At 40.8% G+C, this 21266-nt stretch overlaps 1 protein-coding gene across 1 annotated transcript; it reads right to left on the bottom strand.

Moving 5' to 3' along the window:
- Positions 1 to 339: 339 nt before the first annotated feature.
- PIK3R3 (phosphoinositide-3-kinase, regulatory subunit 3 (gamma)) lies at positions 340 to 11150 on the bottom strand. Its single transcript, XM_010006548.1, has 9 exons — positions 11042 to 11150; positions 8644 to 8742; positions 7035 to 7215; positions 6076 to 6201; positions 5173 to 5315; positions 3928 to 4104; positions 3055 to 3129; positions 2500 to 2670; positions 340 to 1084 (listed from the first exon to the last, which is right to left on the bottom strand). The coding sequence occupies exons 1-9, from the start codon at positions 11101 to 11103 to the stop codon at positions 883 to 885; spliced, it is 1236 nt and encodes a 411-aa protein (XP_010004850.1). The 5' UTR covers positions 11104 to 11150; the 3' UTR covers positions 340 to 882.
- Positions 11151 to 21266: the final 10116 nt, after the last annotated feature.

Raw genomic sequence — 21266 nt, 5'->3', positions numbered from 1 at the left:
GGGGGGGGGTGCGAAGAAAGAGGAGAGTGAGCAATTACATCAGGTCAAACAAATTTAGTGTTCTGAAGCCACACAACGTTTAGCTTTTCCTTTTATTTGTTTCAAGTTTTGGTGTAGAAAGTATGTGCAGATGCTAATGCAACCTTCCCGTAAGTGCTCAGTCTGGCAACAAACAAAGTTTTGGTGTGTTCAATTTGGTTATAAACGTTTCCTTTAAGTGAAGACCTGTAGTGCCATCGAACCCAAAACTTTGTTACTGTTGGCAATAAAATAAAGCAACTTTTCTTTACAAGCGTTTTTCCATTTAAATAAAAACCTGAAGCTTTCCCATAATTCCTTTGGTCTTCTCTCACCAAATTCCATGCTACCTCAAGACAAGCCCTCTTTTGGAAGTTTGGCTGAATCGCAGTGAAGCTCCTAAAATTAACAGAGAAGAATTGCTGTGGTAGAGCTTCCCCCCCTAGTTTCTTGGGAGTTTAAGACTGAAAGACATTACTGATGCCTCCAACAGAGGCTTCAAATTGTCTCTACAAGAACAAGAGAAAACAAAATGCAATTAGAAGTTCCTCTGAAGGTGCCTGGCAAAAAATTATCTCCAGAAATTGATGTTTCTCTTCCAGTATTTTTGTATGTGTTGAGTTTATTCCCCTCATAAGGAAACACAAGTATCAGTGTAAAAGCACAGCTGAGCTTTTAAGGTAGCACCAGGACACCTACACCCAAGTTGTTGTCTTGTTGCTGCTAGGCCTCTTTTTGATTCACATTCACAGAATCACTTCTTGTGCAAAACAAGCAGTCTAAGGAGAAAGAATGCCCTCCAAGTTCTAATAAAAATTGTAGAAAAGAATCCAAGATAGCCAACACTTTCCTCTTCCCCCAGATTTATCTGCAGAGAGAGGGGGGCATCTGTGCGTAGACAGGATAAGCAAGCCTGACATTTAGGGAATCATTGTGTTGGACAAGGGATGTCTGCTGGTAATGAAGAACCAACTCCTTCAGTGTGCTGTACAGGTTATATGGTTCTGCAAACCCATAACCTCTTGGAGTGCTGTAGATCACACAGTGCTTCACTTCTCCATCAGCCCTGCAAGGAAAAGAAACAGGAGAGTTTAACGTTGAAGGACAAACCCAAAGTGACAGTCTATTAACAATTAACTAATGCAGCAACCCTGCCAGTCACTAAATTATATCATGGAGGACCCAGTAGATGCAAGTAGAGGAGATTAATATAGTCTGTGAAGAAACAGTGCTTCAGGGCACGCAATTAAATATTCTCGCATAATAATCCACATTAGAGGCCTCTCCTATCCCCTCTTCTATCTATTGTACTCAATTCCCTCCTGCATTGCTCTCCAATTGTTTCTTAGGAAAAGAAGTCAAGAGCTTAACCAAGAAGATAAGCACCTGAAGTCAGCTAAGACTTTGTGTTCAACTTGTCTGGAAACTTTTCCACTACGTGAAGAAGCCAAAACCCACAAATTCTTAGGACGAACAGAGTATTTCATGAAATGCAGCACTAATTTCAGCCTGTGGGTTTTTTTCACATTAAGCATGGCATGGGTTCAAGTTAGTTTGTTATCTGAAGTCATAGTGACTGAGTCCCTAACTTGGCAAGCAGTTAACTGCAACACAGCATTTCCAAAGCTGCTAGAAAAACCTAGCTGCCAGAAAGATCAAGTAGTATGTAATCCCTGTACTGGAGCCTATTGCAATCCAAGTCACATGTAGGAACGGGTTATGTGATGCCATCCCTTTGCTAGCTTGTAGTATGATACCAACCAAGCAAAAGTATCTGATGACCCCATCACTGCAGTGACTCTGACAGTGTCTTCAGCATGGCAGATACAACAATCTTCAGTTGCCTTGAGGTTATATGCCTTCACATATTCATTTCTCAGACTTGCTTTCAGAAGCAATTAACCTCATGTGAAATAAATCAGTGAAAGCCATTTTGCACTCCAGAACAGGCCTGAAGGATTTTGAGATAATGGAATCAAAGTATTTCTGACCTCCATTACACCATCATAAAATGAAGCGAAACACAGGAAATCAATGCAAGACTGTGTGAATGTCATAAGGCCTGCTGCTCACAAATAATGTCTTCTCTGAAGCACCACTGTTATCTTAAGCATACAAGAGAAAGCATCTAGAATTGGCCATGTCTGAAAATGGAATGTTACAGTTCTACAGGCCTGTTTTATTTCTTCCCATGTGTTTGTTGGCAGGGAGGAACATGGGAGAATTTGGCCTTAATTTACTTATGATTGTAGAGCTTCAAGTTGGAATACTGGAGAATTTTATATTAGCTACTGTGGTGACTGAAGAGGCTGCTAGAATTACAGTTATTGCATGTTCAAACTACATTTTATCAAAGCTTTTACCATGCTAGACTTACTAAAAACAAGTAAAACATTCCAATGGGGAGGCCTAGGCTACCAAAATAAAGAGCTGTGGTAGATATTTACTGAATAGTTAGAGCAAAAAGGAAAACAGACTTACACCACAGAACAAGCATAACATCCTTTCTTGCTACTCTCTCGAATTAAAAATGCTCCATCAGGTTTCCCACAGAGCAAGTCTTCTGCTTGGATACGGTTGAGATCCCCTACAAACCAAGTTTTTTCATCATGATGTGGCAGGTTTTCATCCTCTTCATTCACAAAATATGGGCTGAAAGAAAGGATAAAGTTGCTAATTTAATCACTGGTCAGTAAGAGAGTCAATAAGCAGAGTAATTTATTTTTGCAGAAATCATTCAAAGAAATACCGTAACAAATTCAAACTGGGAAATCAGGTTCCTAAGAGACATACATTAATGGCTTCAACTTAGAACTTAGTTGTTCCAACTCTGTTTAATCCTAAATGCTTCAACAGAGTTGCTGCCTCATATGGCATACAATTCCCCCAGAGAATTTCTCCCATTGTCTGCAGTCCTTCCTTTTTTCTACAGTCCTTTACAGAGAAATTGTGCTTCATGTGACCAATCCTCCCACAAGATAGAACACTTATTAATGGAACACTTCTTAGTAAAATCATGTATATAATGACACTTACTCATCAATATTTTCATTTTTGATCCCCAGCCAGTCGTTTATTCGCTTCTGTCTCACCCCTTTGTGATTGAGCCACCTGCCAGAAGAAGAAAGCACTCATATGTTACCTCAGAGCACATGTACACGTTTTCTTACTGAGCAAGCTGAAGCTTAATCACAAGGCCCCACAAAGAAACAGTCAGGAGCTTAATTTGTTCTCCAGTAGCAAAAGCCATGGAAAGACAACAGATTCCCTAAGTGTTATTCCTTGCATCATCTTCTGAGATGCCTCCTTTACTGGACACAGTAAGAAGCAACCTCTCAAATGGAGAAAGAGGAGGATAGAAGTACTGCCTTGGCACAATGCAGTCCAGAAAGGAAGCAGAATACAAATTGTGACAGCTGCCTATGCCTCTTGGGGAAAAAAAAATGCCACTGGCTTCTTCCAGCCTCCTAATGTCACCTTCTGAGATAGCGTGTTCCACTCTGTCATCTGCTAGAACCCTAGTGCATTGAAGTCCAGCCCAAGGACATTAGCAGCTGGGTGACGGGTGTCGGTGAAATCAAGGATGGGTACGAATAACATCTGCCACACCTAGCACAGAAAGTACTAACCTCAGACAGCAGACACAGGTTTTGTTTATAACTCATTTATCTTAAGTATTTTCTTTACAGGAGTTGCAGAATGTGCCCTAGTTGTGGCAGGCTCTTTAAGTAATGAAGTCATGAAGAGGCCAACCCATGACTCAGATGTCCCATGCCAGCATGTAGTACCTTCACCCTCACAGAACTTTGGTTATGAAAAGCAAATTAAATTCACATTATCCTGATGGAAACAGTCATTAATCAGGTTCATCAGAGACACTATTCTGAGGTACAGATCAGGCTTACTTACACCAGATACTGATCTCTGATTTTGCGGAGCTGAATTAGGTCAGGCTTGATACTATTCATTTTCTTATCAGTCTCCCTGTTGTCCAGAGCTTGTTTCTTCAAATCCTGTTCCAGGCGCATTTTACTATCATGGATCTCACCCAGGCGTGATTTTAACTTTTCATAGTTCATCATTATCCTGCAGACAAGTGTAATATTTGAGAGGTGAGGTCAAACCAGTCTGAAAGGACTGAGCCTTTCCAGTAGCACTTTATATAGAGTATCACAAGAACTACTGTAACAGCAGCTCCTTTCTTTGACCACCTCATCTTAACATGAAAATTGCTGTAGAAGTGCCAGAAAAGACCTCCTGCCAGAAAGCCTCCTACCCTTTTGCATAGTTTGGACCTTCAGTTTACATTTTTTTCTGGCAGAGATGCAGAAACAAAATATCTCCAGGAGGGTAAGCTAGGACAGGCTCCTCCTTCTCTGTCAGATTCATTTTTTGGTATAGTAATTACACAATCCCACCCCAGGTATCAGTAACAGCAATATTAGTTTGCAGGTTGATACAATCCAGGAAAATAGCATATTTCTCCTGGTAATTTTTTTAGTCAAAATGAAGCATTACAATCACATAGTCAGATGATTACAGGTAACTGTTTTCAGTCTAAGAATGTCCTTGCTACCCTCCCATGATTCCTAAAGCACTGTATAAAGCTGAGTGTTCTACCTGGCATTTCTTCTAAGACCCAGATATAGCTTTTTCTGCTATCACCTTCACAGAAGGGCAACTTCAAATAAGGTCCTTCCTGAACTTCTGTTAGATGACCACTATCCACTAAGGAGTAGCGGCAATTAAATACTGACCTTCTTTGAAAGTGACTAAAACTGACTGGACTATGAGATTTACCAGATCTATGTCCATTTTGCAGCTTACGAGTAAAGGTTTTTATGAATTATATTCTAAGCAAATCCAAATAGAAGTGGGATAAACAAATGCAACTATTATTTCCTGATCCTCATCACAGTATCTCGATTTACTGAAGTTGAGAGAATAATCCAGAGATCTCCCACCTGCCCTGTCTACAACGCAATTCCCTGACAGAAGAGAGTTTAATGGAGGTTCGGTCACCTTGGACAAAGGTTTCAGAGAAAATACTGAGTTTGCCAGTGTTCTTTAGGAGGCAATATTGTATAAGAGAATTTTATGGGAGCATCAATGGGGACATTAGCTCTTCCTTATAAGCAGGACTGGAGAGCCTACCGTTCAATCTCTTTGTCATTCCCCTCCCTGCGAAACCGCTCGATGTATTCTTTGCTGTATCGCTCCTGTGAGTGGCACTGCTCCTCAAATATCTTAATGGTTTCATTAAATGCTTCAATTGCAGTCCTCTTCATCTGAATTTCCTAGGTGAGGAAAGAGTCCTTCATCATTTGTTCATGATACAGAGAATAAGGCAAGACTCGATTACTGTCCCTTAAACTGACTGAGATGATGAACTTGTCTCCCCCCCCAAGTCAAAATGTGATTAATCAGTTTGAAATTTAGTCAAATGTCTGCACAGAGTCAGGGAAGTCTTACTCCCTGTAAATCTGCTCTCCTCCCCCACATGATGCTCTCTATTAGGCTGCATACCCCTCAAATATTTTAGTCATATTTTCCATCTTAGTTTGCAGGAAGACTGCCAGCAAACCTCCTCCCCATATACGAACTAGCTTATTTTACAAGAAGCAGTCCAAATACTGTATTCACACTTCCTTAATGCATAATATCTGGTATCTGATTTGAACATGATTCCATAAAAACCTGGACAAACCCCTCTACACTTCTCACTGCAGCACAGAGCAGCTGGAAATACTCAGCAGGCAAGGAAGAAGTCTGCAGTGCAAAGCTTGTAGGGGATGGCCTTTTTCACTGCTCAACCTTATACTAGGAAGCTCAGCTCCTGTTTCTTCCTTACCCCTTCCCCAGGACTATCAGCAACAAGTAATATTCACTGTTACCATCAACTTTGAAACACCTTGTTCTATTCCAAAATTTACTAAGTGCTTTCCTTTTATTTTCTGACTTTGGACTGTCCTTATTAGCCAGAACAAGTTAAAATAATGTTCTTTACTTTTTAAACAAGAAGGAACAAATTCTACAGATAGCTAAAGCAGAACTAACCTGTGATGTCCTGGTATATTCTTCATACAATTTGTCGTACTCTTTACTCTTTTCCTGATACTGAGCATGGTATTCTTGAAGCTTTTTACCTACTGCATCTATATTATCTTCTTTCACCAACTGATCCTGTACATACAAAAAACTATTAAGTCTTCAAGCAAGGCAGCTTTTCCTTAAGAGTATTCATTAGTCCACTTTAGCACTTTTGCATTTTACAGCCATTAACATCACTTGTATAATCTGGTTTCTACAGAACACAAAACACCAGAGTTAAAATCCCTCTTCCTCCACACAACAAATTTAGAGCTTACAGATAGTAGGAACTGGAGCTACGAGACAACTATGCCAAATCCTAAGCTTCCAAAACACACTACAGCTTAGGTCTAGGATTCCTATCCTCTGTTGGAGAAAGGAGGAAGTGAATTGCTTGAAATCTGAAGTTTAATATCAGAGTAATTTTTTTGTTTTCCAAAGAGCTCTGCTATTCTTTTTTTGTTAATGCAGGACAATGTTGCAGCCTGCTAAATAAAAGCTTTAAAAATATGATAGAAAAATTTAGATGTCCATACACAGAGCAAGCAACAGCAGGGCTTACATGTGCTTCAAGGGCAACACTGGCTAGAAGAGTGCCCTGTGGGGCCAAGAGGGCCCAAGGGAAGGGGGAAAAAAAGAGCTCAAGTCCGCTGCATGTCACAGGGTTTTATTTCTCTATTGTACAGCTCAGATAGAGACTGGAAACTTTACAAAATGAAGCATCTTAAATGACTAGACAATTTGGAAGATCCATTATTATGAGCTAAGTGAAGTAAAATGGGAAAATTAACCTTTTTTTTCAGTTTTCAAAAAAACCCCACCAAAACACCCATCAGCCTTCACACAGAGAAAACAAAACCATATACACATTTGCAATTCTTCTCTTGTCTGTACTAATAGCTATTGGGGTCTGTTGAAGATCTTACCTGCTGGTACCGGGACACTGGATACATCAACTTCACATCAAGCTTTGGGTTATACTGAGCAAGAGACTCATTCCGGTAGTGGTTAATCAGTTCCACAACTGAATTAAATGTCAGTGGATCAGAAAAGCCATATTTTCCATCCCGATGATAGATCTTTATCAGTTTATTGTTGCCACCCTTCCTGTAAAGTGGTACAGTAAATTTAGAAGTTTTACTGTGTACCTCTTAACTCGCTTCAACACTAATACTGCCAACAAAGACACTGGTGAAGTTCCTGGGCAAGTGGCTTTGACACTGCACACCTTCATAGCAATTCTCTACATCCTACCAGATGTCTGTAGTTTAGGAGTCAATACACACAGATTATCAGCAGATATGATCTGAACAGGAGCAAAGCCCCAAAGTAAATTAGTTCTGGAGGCAGCTTATGGTATTGAAGACCTAGCTTGGTCAGAAGTTTTGCAAGGGAAAAGGAAGCTGCTGAAGGCTGAATGAAGGAGCCAGGTGAAAACCCAAACCCACAATTTCCTGCAATTTGGGCCATTAATAGTATACATCTGAGAATACATTTATACAGTGATTAACAAATCTTTTGAGTTATGGATGCTGATACAGGATACATGAACCTAAACAAAAGCCTTTGAGGATTACAAGATGGCTGTAAGTTCAGGACTTTACATTATCCAGATTTATACATTCTAGCACTTTCCACAAATATGTTTATTTCTTCCTTTTCACCAACAGACTGTTTAGATAACATCCTGTCCTTCCTGCACTCTCAATTTTGGTTCTTAAAGACATCTGCATCCAGAAAAATACTCAAGTCATGCTAAATGTTAGTGCACAGGTTGCGAATTTCAAGGCAGAATTTAAATTACACTCTTGGGTTCAAACTTGCCATGAGGACAACAGAATTCCATGGCAAGATCAAGTATCTACCATATCATAGGAACTTCCAGGGGTGAGGTCCAGAGGCAGTGGCTTATGCACGTCACCTGATTGTTTCTAACAACCAATGCTGGCAGCCTGGCAGAGGCAAGTGGCTGGACAGGCTGGGCAAGGCACCAGCAGCTTGTCACATGAGGTCTGCTGTCTTAACTGCAGTAGACAGGGCTGGGGCAGCTCTGGGAAGTCTGCCACTTGCAGGCAATTTTAATGAAGAAAGGAGCATAGCTCCAGTTCAATTATTTCCCAAATTTTAGATCAGAAAGCACAAGATACACTTTTTACAAAGACACTGCGTTCAATTCCCCAGAGCCGCATGCTGACAAAATATTCAACACACTCCCATCAATCAAAGCCCTAGTTTATAAATACCTTTTACTTTACCAGTCCTGAAACTATGAAGCACTACTGAGTGATCCCGTCCCTGAGTCCCATGTAATATACACGGAGATCTGTCCAGTAGTGTTTAGTGAGGGACAGCATTCAATGCACAGAACACAACCATCAGACCTGGCTATTTATTTGCTTACTCTGTGATCTGCAGTACCTTTGGGAACATCTCTTAACTTGAGCCACATCAGCTCTACACAACCACTACTGACACTGCTATAGCAATTACCTACTCAGGGTTTTACTACGTGGACCACGACTGCTCAATGCCTACCGTAATGTCAGAGTGTAGTCTCCCTGCATCTTGGTTGATGCATCACGCACCAGGAATGTTCCATCTGGCATGTCTCGTAATTTGTCATTTACTTCTTCCCTGGAGAATGGAAAGGAAGGCCAAATGAGATGTGTAAAAGGACATGATAATCTTTGCCACAACTATCAATACTGGAATCAGTAACACCAGTGTGCGTAAGGAGTTCCATCTTTAAAATATCAGGCAAATCTTCTTTCACACTCAGGCCTCCAGTCTTTCAGGCCACCTAAAGCAAGTTTGAACTTGTGTAGTTATACTAAAAAATAGCAGCTGCAGTCAACTGCCACTTCGGAAGAAGTCTCTGTTTAAGCAACAGTAACAGCTGTGTCTCAAAGTTCACAGCCTTTCCCTGTAATCTGCTCAGGTTTTAAAGTCCACACTGGAAACAAGTGCCCTTTGAGAAGCCAGTCCTGACCTCTTAAGACATGGGCTCTAGCATCATAGCTCAAAGGTGCCTAGAGTTTAGCACAGTTCTAGTCTCAAGAGATTCATTATTGGCTTAACTCTGATCTTATTTACAGTAGTTTTAAACCACTACAACCTTGCTAGCTTCAGAGCAACTTTTCCTTATTTACAACTGAAGCAAAAGGATACTCAGTCCAGATCTTTAACCTAAACAAAAAAAAAAAAAAATCTTCTAATACAAGTGAATACCTGTAAGCATTAGGAAAATAATTTCAGCTGAATAGTTAAGTGTCTTGCCAGGCTTGACCACTTAATTCTGATTACATATCTCACTTTCTAACAGCTCCCTCACAAACACACTAAGCACTTTTTAATACAATCACTTGGAAACTAAAGTTTATCAGGTAGCCTCAACATTATCTAAGTGTGGTAGAAAGCTTGCTTGAATCACACAAAGAAAAACCAACAGCAGCTTTTTTTGTTCAAATACTAAGGAACAAAAATATTTCTACAAAATAGCCTTAGTTTTGATTATCTACAGGAAAACCATTATGTTAGTAAAACTGACTCCTGTTAAACATCATATGCATATCTGCTTACTCCTCTCAGAACATTTTACAGTTTGGACTCAGTTAACTGGATGGCCTTCTCCTTTTTGAATGGATACATATTGTCTAAGGGCTTGGGCTTTTACCTTCACATTGCATGCTGGAGCTCATGACAAGATTTTCAGCACAAGTTCTTGACTGAAGAACAAGGCTCCTGCCCTGACAGCTCAATGCCACCCATACCTGCTGGCTGTCAAATTAAGGTAATGAACAATTCCATCTTTACGTGCCATGCGTATCACATTTTAATCTAATAAAGCCACTTCAATGTGACTTGTACTGCATTACCTCTTGCCATCACGTGCACTGTTAATTGAGGAAGAAATCCACAGTCAATAAACTGATTTCAATATCGAGCAGGTTTAAACAAACCCTGCCTAGTGGCTTTTGTGATCAGGTTTTGCCACTCTGCTTCCCTTTAGAATTAACAGAAAAAGATCACTGCTGAGGCCCTTCAAAAGCAAGATCTATGTGGATTTGCTTTATAAAGATAAGGGCAGTACCATAAAGATATGAGAACTTTATTTCCCTTCTCAGAACTTCAGTGATACTGTGGCAAACACATTGTTCTTGCCTCTATCCGACAAATTGTTTCAAAGTACTATGTGCACAAGTTTGAGCAATTCCCAGCTTATGTTCCCCTTAGAGTTCCAAATGCTAGCCTCTTCAGAAGTGCCTTAAGAGGGAAAAAGATGACTGGACACTTCAGTTCTATTATGCAATTCACTGTTTGAACCTAACCCAAGCCATCTATTTTCTCAAGCACATAAAAATGGTTTCCACAAGAGGTAAAACTTAATTTATTTGGTAGGTGTCTTTATCATCTGCTCAGTACAGCTGGTGATGGTTAGCATTTGTAAGAGCTATTTTTATACCACCATGTAATAGAAATCAATACAGATGCAATTTTAACCAAATGTTAGAGAAACCAAAAATAAGAAAGCAACTCCTTCTATTCTGAGCCAGCCTCCTACTGAAAGTTTGCTGAACTGCATGAACCCCAGCATTGCATACTTAGAGAACCTTATTAACTAACACATTCAGAAGCACTTTTCTTTTGAATTAAATACTTTTCTCTTTTTGAAAGACTTTGTGTAGCTGGAAGAATCTGGAAAACCAAAATAACTGTCACCAACACTGTCAATATCTGTGCCAGGACAGTAACGAGCACAAGTCCTGAACCCAGTGGAATACTTGTATTTAGGTGATTTGCCAAGTAGAGTCCTGAAGCATTTCCCTCCTGTAAAATGCTGCCTGAAATAGGCATGTTTCTTTCCTCTTGAAGTCTAACAAGCTTAATCTATTTTCAATAACATATACTAATAAATTTTAGCAATATGGCTTACCTTGAGATGTCTCCCCAGTACCACTCTGCTTCCTGCAGAGAGAAACTGGAATTGTCTTTCATTCCATTCGTATTGACTGGAGTAATTGGTTTGGGGGGCTTTGGAGGAAGAGCTGAAAATTAAGAACAGATTAAAGAGAGGTAAGCAGGGGAACATGAACCCTAAACTGTTTATGAAATATGACAGAAAAAAAGTGAGAGAAAATGTGCATCTTGAACTTCAATTTCAAGGTCTCTCCAAATATATGGAATTTGTAATTTTTAAAGAATTTCTGAAGTCAGCAGCTGCACCATGATCCTAGATTTCCTAGTACTCAAACCAAAGACGCTTCAGGGAGGGGAAAGGGAAGGAGTAAGAGGAGACATAGAATTTTGTTAAAAGGAACACTGGCTCAGGCAGGACTACAAGGACAATCACTGCCTAAACCTCCAAACAAGTTACAAAGGTGTATTGTGTTTGAAAGCCACAGATCCAAGTTTCATACTAGATTTGTTATTTAAGGCTCCTGTTATGAACAATAGCTATGACTCTGAATACTACAGGACCTGAGGTGATAAAGGAAGGGGAAAGGGGACATTAGGTCATTACTGGAGTGCCTGCTCCACTTTACATAGCTGGAATGTTTACCACAGGAAAGGGGATGCTACAAATCCCCCAAAGACAGGCAGAGCTGCCCATTCAACTACCTATACCTGCTCAGAATTCCCCTATTCTGAATTACAGGCAAACAGACTTTTCCTTCTTTTCTCAAAATTGGCTACACAATGTAAGGACATACAACCCACTCGAGTTCTTTCTGTTTGGTCAGTTTTTGCTCAAACAACTTTATCCTGGTCTTGAACGGAAGCCAAATATCGAGAGTAATTCAGCAGCCACAGGCATGCTCATGTATTGCTGGAGACTTGTCTGTCAGCAGAAATGCACTACCCTTCTTCCTTTGAGAAGGATGTCTTGAGTGCTCTCCCTTGCTTTGCAGAAGTCAGATGCTTCATCACAAATGCTGCCACTGAGCGGGAGCATTTTTCAAGCATTTCATGAGACAGTGTTTTACAGGGACAGGTTACATTTGAATTCAGGTAAGAAAGCAGCTACACACACTGATTTGCTACAAGCACATTTTTAAGTCAGCCCCTGAACATCTGTGCTCCCATCTCTGTGTCCTAGCCATCAGATTACACAAGCACCAGTGAGCAGGCCTGACACGCTGACAGCAGCCATCTTTCACATGCACAGTCCCAGTGTACAAGCAGATTTAAAAAGAAAAAAACCAGGACCCAGGTGCAAGAAGGTTTTAAAAAAAAAAAAAAAAAAAAAAAAAAAAAAAAAAAGAAAAAGAGCAGAAAGAAGATTTTGATCTCTAGCTCCAGTGCAGAATGGCTTAACGCTGAGAGGTGTGCTGCTTGGCACCCTCCCTCTGCTCACCTCCGAGCCACACCTCCCACATTAAAGAAGAGAAAACAGTGTTCCAACTGCAGTTCCAAATACCATTTCATGTTGAATATCTGACACAGTAACTTCACTGTTCTTAGACAAACCAGTAGATACTTGGATCGAGCCAATCTAAACTAAATCTGAACCTTGACCCAGACGTTTGCACCCTGGGGTTGCTGACCAAACACCTGATTCAGATAGCAGCATTCATTCTGTGGGACTGAGCATTAAACTGTAGTATACAGGTTCTTTTTATGGGCTGAGCTGGAAACTTTCAGGTGTGCACATATCTAGTGAGGCAATAACAGGTCTTGTTATAAAAGGAAGGTGAAAACCTTTGGATTCAGTGAAGCAGCTTCCTGGTTAGGAGGCTTCAGTTACTCCTAGCTCAACTACTACAGTTGTTTGTATAGCACCTAAATATTTGTACAAAGCACCATTGAGAGCAGGACTCAGTTCTAACCCTGCTTTGCTTGAAGCTCCCAGCCCCATCCTACTTTTGCAGGGTCAGAGGAGCATCCATCCAGGATGCAGTGTCAATTACATTTACTGTGCCCAGTGCTGCTCCATCTTCACCATTCAAAGTTTCTAAGGTAGAAAATGTCTTCAGATCCTTCCTCCCCACTTCATATCTGGGCTGTGCTACCCCTGAGTAGCCTAAGCAAGCCACAGGATATGGCAGTAAATCCAAGCTCAGAAAACCTGTAGATGTTCTGATCTACTCCAGAATTTTTTGTAGATTCTGAGTCATCAACAAGCACATGAAGATTCCTGTGAAACACACACATCAGTGTGGAGAATTCTTAGAAAACCATTAACAGCACCAGCAATTATTTCACTGGGCCTTGCAAGCTAAGGCCTGGACACATGAAAAACTGTTTTACACTGTTAATAGGGGCTTTCCAGAAGAGGTTTTCAAGTATTCTCTAGAGTACTTAAGTACTTCTCTAGCCCTTCTTGTAAGATTAAGTCTTGTTTCTTTATATACTGTGGAATTATTTAGCAGCTTTGTTAGGGCTCATTCCAAAGCACTGGGCACTGAAAAGCAAATCAACAAAGAAAGGTAAGGAAGGGGAGTTTGGGATATGGACACAGAGCACTAGACATTACACCAAGTATCCTTACTACAGGTGGGATTTTTCCTTCTTTCCCTTAATGGGTAGGTATCAGTTCTCACTATCAGGGGGTTGTCTGCAGAACTTCATTCTGCATGAGAAAATTGGAAGGAAATTCTTACAGAGAGAAGAATAAGGCTTGGAACAGTTCCTGTAAAACCTGACTCATGGAAGCCAGTCCTTTTCACAATAGGCTTTTGAAAAATGCTTTTTAATAGCTTGCACATTTTAAAAATACAAAAGTATTTGCAAGGGTGGATCCTGTTTCCAGAGAGCTATGGATCTAATTCTTTACTTTCAATTCTTGAGCTCTTTGAGTCATAATAGATTTTCCCCTGTACTGGATACACAACCAGCCCCTTGCTATTGCTTTGCCTGCAGACTAACATGCCCATCCACGTCAATGTTTCACGGCTATCCTCTCAGCCTGATCTGACTGTAGTTTAAACCAAACAGCCCAGAACCTGTGATGACACAAGGGGAGCATTTTGTAATAGCATGGAAAGTCTGCTGTTACAGAGCAGTATCCACCCTACTGCTGCTGCTCTTGTAACACTGGGACATTGGTTTGCTAGAAGAGACATCTTAAAATAGTTTTCATTAGTACCTAGATAGTACTAACCAACTTGCTAAGATATATAGAAAGACAACCTTAAAGAGTGTACAGATTTATATTTATTATTTTTTTTAATCCAGTTTTACATACCTTACCTGATGAACATCAGAGAGCTAAAATCCTACAGTTAAGTAAAATAAGGCTGGCTTGAAGTCAACAGAAATGCTTTCAAGAGCAGCCGTGTTTCTTTCCATGTCACTAGGTCCAATTCTGATCTAGCCACAGGCACAATCTTACTTTATCTCAAAACAAACTCTGATTAAAGTGAACCATCCTGATGGTTTCTTGCCTCCTTTTTCCTGGGAGAGAGAGAACATTGATCACAAGTGATTAACAACACAATGCATCTATCTGTTCTAATAAAGAACTTGTTGTTAGCACCAGACGTGCAGCCAACCTTCCCCTACCATGTCTGTAGGACAGCTTTATGGCATGTATCTTTCCAAAGGGAACAGCTCAGCTGGACCCTTCCACTCTTGCATGAGAGAGATCGGGTTCAGCCCTGAGTGACGCCCGGCAGGCAGCAACGCGGGCAGGCTGGCTCTCTCTCACGCAACTAGCGGACATCTCCAGTTTTCTTTGCTCTAGCAACTCCAGTCCCCTTTTTTCCATCTCCCCTAGGCAGCCTAGCTTGAGCTAAATCCCAATCCCAGATCCGTGTCACTTAGCAGGCAGGAAATGAAAACGAACTGGCGATGGCTGCCACCGCCTACACGCCAATGTGCCAGGCCCGCCATCGGATGCTCCTGCCAGCAGGGCTGAGGCTGCTGGGGCGGGTCCCACCAGGGCCCCCCACCCCACATCTCCAGTTTTCTTTGCTCTAGCAACTCCAGTCCCCTTTTTTCCATCTCCCCTAGGCAGCCTAGCTTGAGCTAAATCCCAATCCCAGATCCGTGTCACTTAGCAGGCAGGAAATGAAAACGAACTGGCGATGGCTGCCACCGCCTACACGCCAATGTGCCAGGCCCGCCATCGGATGCTCCTGCCAGCAGGGCTGAGGCTGCTGTGCTGGCTCCAGCAGGTACCTCCAGCCCAGCTGCTCTGCAGGTACTTGCAGAGAAAAGCCCATTGATTAGGTTTTGCCAAGGTAATTTTTCTGATGCTTTCTTGACTGCATAGAATTGCTTTTTAAAAAGGCTACTCAAGGTTTAACTGACATGATTGCCTGTAAGTCAAACCACATCCAACACCAAGACAACCGAGAAAGCTGGCAAGTGACTCAAGTTCAGTACTGCTGCTTTTTACAAAAAAAAAATAAAGCTTCTTATAGAACATAGTAGGCTATATTAATCCCAAATCTAACTTTAGCAAAATACCCTGTGACTTCTATGAGACATATGCTTCTCCCAGTTAGGTTCTGAATCACAAACTTCTAAAGTTTACATGATCAAAGAGCCACCAGGCCCTGTGTCTCAGGGTTTTCAACGGCCTTAATTCAGGAGGAGTGAAAAAAGAAGAATGCCTTGGGTTCTCCAAGTGCTACATCCTACATGGCACCCAGTCAAACAGCCCTTTTCTCCCTTGGTTGCAGAATTTATGTACAAGATAAACCTGCCAGTTAATTAAACTCTAATTTTCAGTTTTAAGGCAGATGCCACTTAGTCTAAGAACGGCTCCATAACATATTTCTTCTAGTATTTTCCAAGAGCTGCAGGCCAGATGCAAAAAAGCATAGCAGGTTTAAATGCTGAGTGAACACTCTCTTAACTGTTAAAATCATAACTACAAAATACTCTGATAAAGTCAATTTTAATTCAGTTGGCACTTTCATGAGCTTGTTTACTAGATTTCTGATGCTCTCAGTCTAGTCTCCCTACACATTGTGACAAGCAGAAACCAAATCAGAGGATTTCTGAGATAGTTACCCAGCTTTATAAAGGTTTATATACAGTAGATACCCTAAAAAACGTAGTTTAAAGCTTTAAAAAGTATTAATACTATGGAAACATGCAAGTAACCCACAGTCAGGGCAGATAACATTTTGATGACATAGTCCTTAAGGAAAAAAAAGGGGTTTTCCCTTTGGAGGTATAGATGAGGAATTGAAATAAGAATGCAGGCTAGCTTTAAAAAAAAATCAAATTAAACCCCCAATCTTTAACTACTCTCTATCTTACTCAATTTCTCACTTTTCTCAATTTCTTTAACACTTTCAAGACAAGGCTGAAAACCTTGTCTTCCCTCAATAGCCCTGTCACTGCTGCCTGAGATCCTCTCAAGACACTTAGGAAAAAAAAGCGTAATTTGAACAAAGGTGCTTTTTCCACATACTTTCAGGGAAATTGTGTACTACATGTGCAAGCTGGAGCAATGATCTCTGCTTCTGCAGAGATTTTCCAGCTGACAAAGAGGAGGGAGGTGCACACCTGCTGACAGCAGTTCATTCCCCACCACTGGCAGGTAAGTTCTCTTGCCAGCTCCACATCTCAGCTTGTCACTTCTCTTGCCAAGACCCCTTTCGCAAAGGACTGAGCACCAGCGCCCTCCCAAGCTCCCCATTCTCAAAGGGCAGCAAACACAAACCAAGAACTCCTCAAGGGATGGAGAAGGAAGCTACTCGATCACATTATTGCTGGCCACAGAACCTCAGGCATGCTCACATTTTCACTCTCCTCCCCCAAAACAGGCAAGATGCCAGAGTACAGCATATTCAAAGAACTGAAGTCTTTCAATATCTCATTACAGAAAACAGCAGACAAGTTGGCAGAAAGCCAGGCAGGCTTCCAATGAAAACACTCCCATTATAGCTTTGCTTGTGTTTCTATAAACTTTCATAAAAACCAACACCTTTAAGAAATATTTCAGTTTTGATTAATTGGCTTTTTTGATAAAGATCTGTTTTGTTTGAAAACTCCCCAGCTATCCAGTCCTCTCCCACACCTCCCAACCACCGTTTCACCTCCTAGAGCCTGCCAAACTTCTGCTGCACTCTGTTCTTCACAAGCATCCACAGCTACCGCACAGGTTGAAAGATTATCTGCTATGGGACACCTGCAGAATGGTGGACAACAATGTGTGAAGAGGCTGGCTCAAGTTCAGAATCCTTTTGGGCATTTCACAAGCATCACTTGCTGCTTTTCAAGGATTGTTATTTTGTGGGCTGAAATGGAAAAAATGGAAGATACTCGCTGTCAGATAAATTACACCAGGATCTTTGACTTCTGTATTATAAAGTAACACAGCATCTTCATTCCAGCCTTTTCATGAAGCTGCAAAGCCAAAAAACCCAACTTCTCAATTATTTTCACTGCTTGATGAAAAACAATTTTCCTTTCAACCACAGTGTAACAGCTGCAAAGCTACAGCAGTGTCAGAGGTTCCATGACCAACAGGGCGGAGATGACTGTCTTAAAGTTGACATGAGGAGGATGAAAAGGACAAGCCGTCTTTTACTTACCAAGCATAATTAGCACACTATTAATAAGCTGGATACTAAAGCAATAAAAATGCTTTAGAAGTTTTGCCATGTTTTATCACTCAGAAAGACTGTTACTACCCAGCACCACATGCTCCGCTCACTTCAGGGAGGAAAAGCTTTATCTCCTAGCCAGTAGACTTAGGCTTTTACCAACTCTTTGGATGAAAGTCAGCAGCAGACATTTTATTGTCCATGAAATCTGAAATGTTTGATAAGAACAACTGTACTTTGTAGTATCCAATGTATTGTGTAGTCCAGAAGACTATATAATGGATTGGATACTACAAGAAGTCTAGAACACTATCTAATAAAAGTAGATACAAAATGTAATGAGCAAGTGGATTCTCCTTTCACTTACAACCTAAAAGTCTTCCTCATCCGCCTTCACAGAATTACCACCGCATGCTTTCTACCCCTCCACAGGCAGAGTCCTCAAACACCTATTAAAAATACTCTTTGGTCAATACATGGAGATAGATTTTGGATAAGAGTAAGGAAATCACAAAATTTAGCGTAAGCACAGAGCTGCAGTTATCCAGGGTGAAGAACTAGCTTTTCATTGTAGAAGACAGAATGAAATCAGGCATGAGGAGTGATATACCGTGGCTTGGAGAGCTGCCAAAGCCAAAAGAAAAAGCCATTTTAAAATAAAAACTATCCAGAGCCGTTTTCCCCAGGTATTTCAAAGACTAACCATCCACCCAGACATCAGGTACAAGCCTCACAGGAAAATAAATTCACTGGCACAACTGAGAAATGTGCCGCACAAGAGTCTACTTAAAAATAATAATACAGCTGTAAATACATGTGACTTTTGCTGCTCTAAAGCAGCATTTTATTTCAGCTTACCACTAGCTCAGACCTTTTAGAGCAGTATGTAAAATTGTTCCTCATTCAGTACCTGTCCTTGTGCTATGTCTAACTATTTTCTAGTTACCAAAGTAGAAATATTTCAACAACATGTAAATTGCTAACAGAGAGCTACATAAGTCAAGATCAAAAGGTGCACTTCAAATCAACACTCCAGAAGAAATTTGAAATTAGAAAAGTCTGAAAAGTGTTGTATGTTGTGTCACACATCATCTTTTCAAATAACCCTGGCCTCAAAAGAAGTTTCACCAAGGCAGAAGTCCCAACAGGGACTGCAGTCCCATGCAGGGCCCTCAGCAGAAGCTGAGTTTTACAGCAGGCATGAAGTTGCCTTATGTCAGGCTCAGGCTGCACAGCCATTGCTCATGCTAAGATCTCAAGGTATAACAAAATAAATTGATTCAATCTCCTCACTCAAGTACACTGTGATCTTCAAAATATTTTCATTAAATCCATTTCACAGCAGCAGTTTAACTTATTTCTGGCAAAACTCATCAGTGAGACTTCCCATTCAAAATCGGAAGGATCTTAAACATTCACCTAATTAATTCAAGCTTCCTTGTATTCTTCAAGAGACTACTTCTGGAGACAGCAGATGAATCAGAATAAGGATGCTACAAACACCAAAGTCTTCTAAAATGACACCAGTTCCTTGGAGGGCCAATAATATAGATCTCTATGATGCCCCAGGATAACTATACGGGGCAGCATGACTGCTGACAGCCTGGGAAATTTAATTGCAAGGTACAAATTCAGGTTGTAACAGACAACTGAATTTACACAATATTCTCTAGGAACTTCCCATGCATTTCACCTCTAAAACATTTTTCTGGGACAGGTGTTAGAGTGTAAGCTGTACTGCCCACACTCAAAGAGGAACACACCCAAACAGTGGGTTGTGCTCCCTATTAGAGCAATTTTTCCTTCAATCCAGCGTGGCAGCTCAGATGTCAGGATTTTTTGCTTGGGTTTGTTGAGGGGTACAAGGAAGGAGAGCATTCCTCCAAAAGTAAAGATGATCTGTACAGCATCAGGTTTTAGGGACTACAGAGACTGAAATTTAGGATAAGGCTACAGAAGGTAAAAACCCTGAAGAAATGGCTCCTGTGGATTTCTTTTGTCATGGGGAAGAGGAGGAATGTAGCACAGAGCAACTAGTAGCTAACAGAAGGAAATGGGAGGTTTATATTTGGAAGAATATTGGGGCCAACCCAAAACTCAAGTTACTGTGTAGCAAAAGAACAAACTTAAAGGGGATACAGATTGATTTCTCTTGAATTTGTCCAAAGCCACAAATTTTTGTGCTGAGAAACACGATGTTTTTCAAGCCTTTCCTAAATAACCATGCTTCAGGGATATTTTATTTTAGAAGAAGTAACATTCCTATGAACTATCATTAAAAGAACATTCTTCCAGTTCACAAAAACTGGTAGAGAGTCTGGAAGAATGTTGGAAGCAGAAACAGGTTGAAGCAGTTGAAGTATTTAATCTCCTTTTTCAAAGAGTACTGGATGGAAGGTAGCCATCCTGAGTGTGCCACTGGACTAAAAGCCAGCAAAGAACCTGGATCCTGTTCAGCCACAGGAAAGCTTCAGAGCACATTGTGCTTTGGCATCAGGATTCATCAGGCAGCTGGTTGGTGTCCAGCAGGGCAACTGGGGTTTTTTTGGAAAGGACTACAATAGGTACCACTTGCACTTTGCATCTTTTGAACTGTATGAATTCTTGTAAAGCTCTCTGTATATAACCAGTTTTCTTCAGAAGAACTATAAGAATTTAAGGTACTGGAATATACTTACTGAAACATTGCAAAATCTTGGTTGAGTGGAGGACACAGCAAAGATTGAGGACAATGAAAGCAATCTTTTCTTAAGAGGTAACATCCACTCACATTGTTTGGGGACCCAGCACCAGCCCATATGCTGTAATTTACATTATGTGGAGAAGTGAATTCCTGCTTACTTAGCTATTGTGCAGATTTTAACCTGTCAAAAGGAATAAGATAAAAAACAGAAGAAAAAAGAAAATCTGACTCATTTCCATAGGGGCATTTAATACATGAGCAGAACCTGTTCTTTAAGCATAACTCAGCAACCTACTTTACAAAAATGAGTTTCCAAAAATCCAGCTTGAACACACCTATTGCTTTAGTGGGGCCAAAGTTTTACAGCAACCTGTTTCAACACAGTTAACAGTCTTTTTGACAATAATAAAGCCTAAGCTTTAAAACATACAAGGAATGCTGATAAAAGTATTCTTTATGCTGCTGTTTCCAGTGCCCTCTAGTTCTCGGCCCAAAAAATGACTCACTAAACAACCAACATGAGATGATGTAAGGCATCCAACTGCTTTTAGTACTGGGCACAGATGTGCATGACCAGCTATGCCTCTGTTTTCCCAAGCTGTAGAGGAAAGATAAGAACAAATAGCCTCATCCTGGAATAAAGTATCATACAGGCAACAGTGCAGACAGAAGTCAACTCTGCTGCTTGGGAAAATACTCCTTTCCCCAAAGGAAATTTCTAGAAGAGCTTTCTCTTTTTAAACAGGTGAGGCAGAAGGAAGCAACATAGTCATTAACTCCTGTCAGGTATAGGCACCATGCAAAACAAAATTGTTTGGAACAACAATTGCAGAAACAACATTGTCTGCAGCTTTTGCCTTCAAACACGTGGTGAAGAGCTTAGTTTCTTCTCAGAATGTTCTCCCATGGTATAGTTTGCATAAACTTACAGCTTTAGAGAACACAGAGCTGAACAACTCCCTTCAGCAAGC

This window comes from Chaetura pelagica, unplaced genomic scaffold (genome assembly GCF_000747805.2).
Source record: "Chaetura pelagica isolate M959 unplaced genomic scaffold, ChaPel_1.0 scaffold69, whole genome shotgun sequence".
NCBI classification, from domain to species: Eukaryota; Metazoa; Chordata; class Aves; order Apodiformes; family Apodidae; genus Chaetura; species Chaetura pelagica.
This window is presented reverse-complemented; position numbering and strand designations above follow the sequence as displayed.

What these genes read in the sequence shown, in the direction of transcription:
- PIK3R3 (XM_010006548.1), bottom strand. Translation starts at nt 11,103, where the DNA reads ATGAAAGACAATTCCAGTTTCTCTCTGCAGGAAGCAGAGTGGTACTGG. An exon ending in CAGTGTCCCGGTACCAGCAG is followed by an intron (nt 6,202 to 7,034) that starts GTAAGATCTTCA and finishes TTGTATGTACAG; the next exon opens with GATCAGTTGGTGAAAGAAGA. An exon ending in AATATACCAGGACATCACAG is followed by an intron (nt 5,316 to 6,075) that starts GTTAGTTCTGCT and finishes TTCCTCACCTAG; the next exon opens with GAAATTCAGATGAAGAGGAC.